Raw genomic sequence first — 7,702 nt, 5'->3', positions numbered from 1 at the left:
GATACGGGCAAGGTGCAACTTTCATACATTGAATTGTTTTTGATATTCCTTACAGTTTTTACTTAATTTTGAAAATGGTGTGGCTGACCATGAGTGACAGCGGCTGTTTTTGCCAAATTTTCACAAACCGCTGATCGAAATTACTCAAATGATACGGCATTGGAAAGATATCGACAAGACACAACTTTTTCATGTAGATCGCTCTCTCTAATTCTTTATGGTTTAAGGGCAGTTTTTAAATTATCAAAACACGGACACTGTTTTTTCGCGACACCAAAATGGTCGTGTGTACTTCATCAGATAGTAAAATGCACTGCTTTAGACTGAAAACCGCACTACACTAGACCTTCAAGTAACCTGCATTATTTCATAATTGCATTTTGTTTTAAATGGAGTGTACCGAAGAGTTCTTCGTAGTGGACTTTTTTTAAGACCAAAGTGCATAGCATTTGGATGTTTTTTAAATACATTTTGGTTTAAATGGAGTGTACTGAAATGTCCTTCGTATTGGACTTTTTGTAAGATCAAACTGCACTGATTTTGCATATTTTTTAAAGAATTTTGTACAAAATGGAGTGTAGTGAAGAGTCCTTCATAGTGGACCTTTTTTAAGGTCAAAGTGCACTGCATTTGCGTGATCTTTTAAGTGCATTTTGTTTTGAATGGAGCGTACTGAAAACTACTTCCTAGTGGGCTTTTTATAAGACAAAAGTGCACTGCATTGGCATGTTAAGTGCATTTTATTTTGAATTGAGCGTCCTTAAAACTACTTCCTAGTGGGCTTTTTATAAGACAAAAGTGCACTGCATTGGCATGTTTTTTAAAATGCATTTTGTTCTAAATGGAGTGTATTGTAGAGTCCTTCATAGTGGACATTTTTTTAGATCAATGTGCACTACATGGGCTACATCCACCGAAAAATATTTGACCGTACCACACAACCACACGAACTGCATGGCTACATTGCCGTCCACTACACCAAATTCAGCACTCAAACACCATGAGCTATAAACCGCACTGCCAATGCATAACCAAAACTGAATGTAATAACATTATTTTGCACTGGAGAAACTTAGCCAGAGTGCAATTTCTGAAGTTTCTGAATATACAAAAAACTCCAAACTGCACTGCAACCTTTGAATGGGTAAAAACTCCAAACTGCACTTCCCCACCTTTCACGTCCCTATACTTACACACTACCGCACTGCACATCGGCGTGCTGCGAGCTGCACGGGCTGGAAACAAGTATAGGGGGTGACTCCAGCGGCGTGGACTGCACCGTTGTGGACGGCGACATAGCAGGTGGCGGACTGCAGCGGCGCGAGGTGTGCACTGCACATGGCAGAGGTGGAATGGTGTTGACCTGGGTAGCAATCATCATCGTGCTGGTCATCCATGATTTCGTTGCTACAGAGGAGGGACGGGGGTTGGCGACTTTACCTTCATATTGCGATCACATCTAGTCATCGCCTTGCAGTACAGGAAGATGGGAGGCAAGGACTGTATGGAGAGGAGGAAGCTGGGCACCAACAGGGGACAATGCCCGACGCCGACGCCCACCACCCAGATCGGGGAGGGGGAAGATGGCGGCAGGGTCATCCCGCAGGTACAACAGGCGGGCTCCGGGGTGGCCGTGTAGGAGGAGGGTGGCGCCCAGGCCTCGCCGGTGAGGAAGAAGAGAGCCGGCTGCTCTCCTCCATCGGCTGGATCGATGGGTGATTGGGAGGATGGAGAGGTGGGGCGCCGACGCGGTTCCACGGCGGCAGCCACGTGCCGGAGTTGGAGTAGTGCGCGAGTGCAAGGCAGGTGACAAAGGGGGAGCTCGGGGGAGGGGATTCCACGACGGGGACCTTGCGGCAAGGCCGGGCCGTCGCCTCGGCGGTGCTGCGGGTCGGAGGTGCGCGGGGGAGATGCAGGAGCACGGCCGGGGAAGCCGATGGCCTGGAGGAGTAGGAGGTGGTGTGGCGTGGGCCGGGAGGAGGAGGAGACGGGGCGGCGCCCGCCTGGAGGAGTAGGAGGTAGGGTGGCGCGGGCCGGAAGGAGGAGGAGGCGGGGCGGCACTGGCCGGGAGGAGTAGGAGGCGGGGCAGCACGGGCCGGGAGGAGGAGAAGGCGGGGTGGCCCGGGCCGGGAGGAGGAGGAGACGGGGCGGCGCCGTCCGGGAGGAGCAGGAGGCGGGGCGGCGCCGGCAGGGAGGAGGAGGAGGAGGGGCGGCACCGTGCAGGATTTGGGGCGTGCGGGATGGGAGGTGGAGGTGCAGTGGGTGGGTGGGCTCCCACAAGTGGGCGGTGGCGTTTTTTGTCTGCTTCGGTGTTTGACACAGTGTTAGCAAAATGAGCGTTTTTTAGCAGAATAAGACTCTTAAGGGTGTTATTATAATAGACCCACCCTATATATATATATATATATATATATACATACATATATATGGTGGACATGCCCAAAGAAGGCGATGGTGATGAGGCAATGGAGGATATTCCCCCTGAGAAGCAATCTAAGCACCGGTGTCATAGGCGCCGCTCTAAGCCCCGCCAGAACAAAAATAGCGATACCGGCACAAGAGATGATGGCAATCCGGATGGTGCCGAAGACGAAAACAATCCCGCCTAGCTAGGCTTCGAGCAGGCCGAACGGGAGGATGGGCAAGCTAGCCCTACGGAACAGGCAATGGATGGAGAATCGAAGGATGACAATTACATGCCCCTCTCCGAAGACGAAGTGAGACTTGGCGACGAAGAATTCACCGTGCCTGAGGATCCCGTCGAGCAGGAGCGCTTCAAGCGCCGGCTTATAGCCACTGCAAAAAGCTTGAAGAAGAAGAAGCAGCAGCAGCTTCAAGCTGATCAAGATCTGCTAACTGATAGATGGCCTGAGGTCCTGGCAGCCGAGGAATACGGACTCGAGCGCCCAACCAAAAGTTACCCAAAGCGCAGGTTGCTACCTCAGCTCGAAGGGGAGGCATTAAAGCCCACACTACCAGCGCACGATGCGGCTGACCGGCCACCTCGTGGCCAAGACAAAGCGGCGTATCAGCCTGAACACCAGCCCGCACCCCGCCGCCAATCAAACAAAAACACTAAGGCCCGGGGCTACACGCAGGACCTACGGGACGTATTGGAAAACAAAGCAGGACAGTCAAGATCGATCTACGGATCACGGGGGCGTGCCCTAACGTGTGACGATGACCGTCACGCCGGATATACCAAAAGCAAATCCGGCCGGGCCGAATACAACAGACCATCTTCATTTGAACTGCGTCGTGATGTAGCCCGGCATAGAGGCGCCGCACACCCCCTATGATTCACTGATGAAGTAGGATCATGAATTCCCAGAAGGGTTTAAACCCGTGAACATTGAATCATATGATGGTACAACATACCCCGCGGTATGGATTGAAGATTTCCTTCTCCACATTCACATGGCCCGCGGCGATGATCTACATGCCATCAAGTACCTCCCACTTAAGCTCAAAGGTCCGGCTCGGCATTGGCTGAATAGCTTGCTAGCAAACTCCATTGGCAGTTGGGAGAACCTAGAAGACGCATTCCTTGACAACTTGTAGGGCACTTATGTGCGACCACCAGACGCTGACGACTTAAGTCACATAACCCAACAGCCCGGAGAGTCAGCCAGGAAATTCCGGACTCGGTTCTTAACTAAAAAGAACCAAATTGTCGACTGTCCGGATGCCGAAGCCCTAGCGGCCTTTAAGCATAACATCCGCGACGAGTGGCTCGCCCGACACCTCGACCAACAAAAGCCGAAGTCCATGGAATCCCTCAAGACACTCATGACCCGCTTTTGTGCGGGCGAGGACAGCTGGCTGGCTCGTAGCAACAACACATCAAGAAATCCTGGCACTTCAGATGCCAGAGATAGCAACAGCAAGCCACAACGCAACAGACACAAGCGTCGCAACAATGGCGACAATGCCGAAGACACGGTAGTCAATGCCGGATTCAGTGGCTCTAAGTCCGGTCAGCGGAAAAATCCATTCAAAAGAAACAATTCGGGCCCGTCTAGTCTGGATCGCATACTCGATCGCTCGTGTCAAATTCACGGCACACCCGATAAACCAGCCAACCACACCAACAGAGAATGCTGGGTGTTCAAATAGGCCGGCAAGTTAAATACCGAAAACAAGGAAAAGGGGCTGCATAGCGATGACGACGAGGAGCCCCGGCCACCAATCACAGGAGGACATAAGAAATTTCCTCCCCATGTGAAAACGGTGAAGATGATATACACAACCCATATTCCCAAGCTGCCGAAAACAAGGAAAAGGGGCTGCATAGCAATGACGACGAGGAGCCCCGGCCACCGATCACAGGAGGATAGAAGAAATTTCCTCCCCAGGTGAAAACGGTGAAGATGATATACACAACCCATATTCCCAAGCGGAAACGGAAGCGCGCACTAAGGGACGTCTACGCGATGGAGCTAGTCGCCCCAAAGTTCAATCCATGGTCTCCTTATCCGATCACTTTCGACCGTAGGGACCATCCTACCAGTATCCGTCATGGTAGTTCGGCCGCATTGGTCCTCGACCCCATCATTGACGGATTCCATCTCACACGAGTCCTTATGGACGGTGGCAGCAGCCTGAACCTGCTCTATCAGGATACAGTGCGCAAAATGGGCATCGGTCCCTAAAGGATCAAACCCACCAAAACCACCTTTAAAGGTGTCATACCAGGTGTAGAGGCCTATTGTAAGGGCTCAATCACACTAGAAGTACTCTTCAGATCTTCGGACAACTTCCGAAGCGAGGAGTTAATCTTCGATATCGTCCCCTTCCGTAGTGGCTATCACACACTGCTCGGACGAACCGCATTTGCCAGATTCAATGCGGTACCACATTAAGCATACCTCAAGCTCAAAATGCCAGGACCTCGCGGGGTTATAACAGTTAATGGAAACACAGAGCGCTCGCTCCATATGGAGGAGCACACTGCGGCCCTCGCAGCAGAAGTACAAAGCAGCCTTCTTAGGCAGACTGCCAATTCGCCGATAAAACCCCGGGACACCATCAAGCGAGTCTGGAGTACCCTGCAACAGGATCGTCCGGCACGTCCAGAGCTCGACTAGCAATTCGGCCTCTGTCCTAGTCCTAGTCAAGCGGCAAAATTTGTGCCGCGCGTACATAATTACGCACTCAAAATACCATGGGCCTAGACGGGGGCACGGCTATGACACGGTCCACAATATGGTTCGACCGCCCCAGGATCCATGTATCTTTACACCTTTTTCCTTTCAGGTCCCTATCTTCGGGAGGCTCTTCCGATAGCCCGACTATCGGACCCATAGTGGGACGGACACACCAAGGAGACAAGAAGCTTTGGCATACAAGGGAATCCTCAGGTGGTCTCTGATAACGATGCTATACCTATTTTACATACCCGCACGCAGCTAGCTCTTGGTCAGGACGTGTCAAACAGTCCTGTTCCGCTTATCGCACTACTTGTACACATACGCCCTGACGTATTATTCAAATAACAATGGAAAATAACGTACATCGTCAGCTTACTATTACATTTATTTATCCTTTTCCTTTACTGTTTATTTATTACAAATTGCACCCGTACATTTTGGTACGTCCAGTTCGCCAGGGGCTTCAGTGTACCCCACAACATGGCAAGAAAAGTCCGAACACTTTCGACAGTGCGGCACCCCGAACTTATAGCATTATATGCATCAGCTCTGAATCATGTCTTGGGTCAATAGTTGGGTTTTCCCGGCTCCCATGTTTTGGTACCTTACGTTTCGCTATATCGGCTAAGGTAGCACAGGGAGAACTACTGCGATTGTGTCCCGGTTCTTCCGGACGAGCACCTCAGTAGAGAAAGCCAAAAACTGACTGTCATGATGCGGCGAGAGCTGGTCGCTGTTCGAGAGGTCTCAAATCCTTAAAGATTTTTTCCGCTTCGGGCAAGGAATCGGCCTTGTCCGATTTAGGCGTGTATAGCGCCCCAAGTTCGGCCTTCCGAATACTAGGGGCTTCACCAAAGTTTAAAATTGTAGACTTCTATGGCTAAGTGAGAGTGATAAAGCTGCATAGTCCGATTTCCTTGTTCGCTGCGCTAAACACCTCCTTAAAGGACAAGAAAAATTGATAAAGAGTGTTTAGATTTATCCCGAACACCCCAATACTAGTTACATGGGGGCAGAAGTCGATGACTGGCCAACTTTCAGATTTTTATAAATGGCCACACATAAGGTAATATTTTAAACCAACAAGTGTTATATAGCCACATGAACTCATTTTCATATTACAGGATGACATGAATAGATTCATTCAAATATTACATCCTTAGAACATTCCTCCACCACAAGGCGGGCACCCTTTAGGACACTATCATAATACTTTTCGGGGTGGCGATGCTCTTTGCCCTCCGGCGGCCCCTCTGTCACAACTTCTCGGCATCCATCTTCGCCTAGTGCACTTTCGCGCGGGCGAAGGCCCTGCGCGCACCTTCGATGCAGACTGACCGCTTAATGGCTTCAAGCCGCAGACAGGCATTCACAAGCCGCTTTACCAGGCCAAAGTAGCTGATGGGCAGGGGCTCGCCGGGCCACATCCGGACTATGAGATCCTTCATGGCTAGTTCGGCCGCCTTGTGAAGCTCGACCAGTTGCTTCAGCTGGTCGCTTAAGGGCATCGGGTGTTCGGCCCCAGTATACTGGGACCAGAACAACTTCTCCATGGAGCTCCCTCTTCGGCCCGATAGAACTCCGCGGCATCCGATATGCTGCGCGGCAAATCTGCGAACGCTCCTAGAGAGCTCCGAATTCGGGTAAGTAAAAGGAAAATCTCCTTCACATGCTTGCTTTGCATAATGAATGCATTACCCGCCGCTATCTTCTTGGCTGCCTAAATCTCCTGAAGGGCCTTTTGGGCTTCAGCCTTGGCATCTTGTGCGCTCTGGAGGGCCTTCGCATGCTCGGACTCTCGCGTCTTAGAGTCACGCTCCAAGGACTTGACTTTTTTGACGAAGTCCTGGAGCTCTTTCTGGACCTCATCAACCCGAGCCTCTTGTTTCTCGTGATCAGTGCGCTCCTTGGCCACTTTGTCTTCAGCCTCGGACAGTGCCTTCTTCAGGGCCGCTTCTTCGGTCGTGGCCCCTATTGAAGTTCATAACGATGCTATGAGCTAAAACCAATTTTTGTTTATCAATATACAGACGGGGTTTCACTTACCTTTCTTCTCCTCGAGCTGCCTCTTCATGAGGACGAGCTCTTCCTCGAACCGCTCCAGGTCCCGCTTCAGTTTGGAGACCTCCGCAGTACGAGCGGCAGTGGCCAGTAGTGACGCCTGCTTGTTCACATAGACATACTACGATCAGACTCCTGTGGACGTTATTTGATCCTCTATTCGGCCTTTCTTTCCGAACACCAAACAGAGCATCATGGCTACTGTCTATACTGTTATAATTTGATTACTTACCTCAAAGCCTGTTAGGAGGCTGGCGCAGGCTTCGGTCAATCCGCCTTTGGCGGACCGAACCTTCTCAATCACCGCACTTATGACGGTGTGGTGCTCTTCGTCAATGGAAGCGCTGTGAAGCGCTTCCATCAGGTTGTTTGATGCCTCTGGATGGACAGAGGTCATCAGCACAGGCGACTCGACCTCCTTAGTGAGGGGTTGCCTACCTAAATCCAAAACCATTGGAGGTTCCGGTGCAGTATCTGGCCGGGGGCTAGAC

At 51.1% G+C, this 7,702-nt stretch overlaps 1 protein-coding gene across 1 annotated transcript in view; it reads right to left on the bottom strand.

Annotated features, from left to right (window-relative positions):
- Window positions 1-1,034: 1,034 nt before the first annotated feature.
- LOC123139350 (vegetative cell wall protein gp1) overlaps window positions 1,035-7,702 on the bottom strand; it is an 89,217-nt gene continuing 82,549 nt past the window's right edge. The window contains exons 2-3 of the mRNA XM_044559159.1: window positions 1,441-2,301; window positions 1,035-1,363 (exon numbers count right to left, since the gene is read on the bottom strand). Coding sequence (XP_044415094.1) covers window positions 1,190-1,363; window positions 1,441-2,301 — 1,035 coding nt within the window. The 3' untranslated portion in view covers window positions 1,035-1,189. The remainder of the gene's footprint in view (window positions 1,364-1,440; window positions 2,302-7,702) is intronic.

Source organism: Triticum aestivum, chromosome 6B, assembly GCF_018294505.1.
Source record: "Triticum aestivum cultivar Chinese Spring chromosome 6B, IWGSC CS RefSeq v2.1, whole genome shotgun sequence".
Lineage (NCBI taxonomy): Eukaryota > Viridiplantae > Streptophyta > Magnoliopsida > Poales > Poaceae > Triticum > Triticum aestivum.
This window is presented reverse-complemented; position numbering and strand designations above follow the sequence as displayed.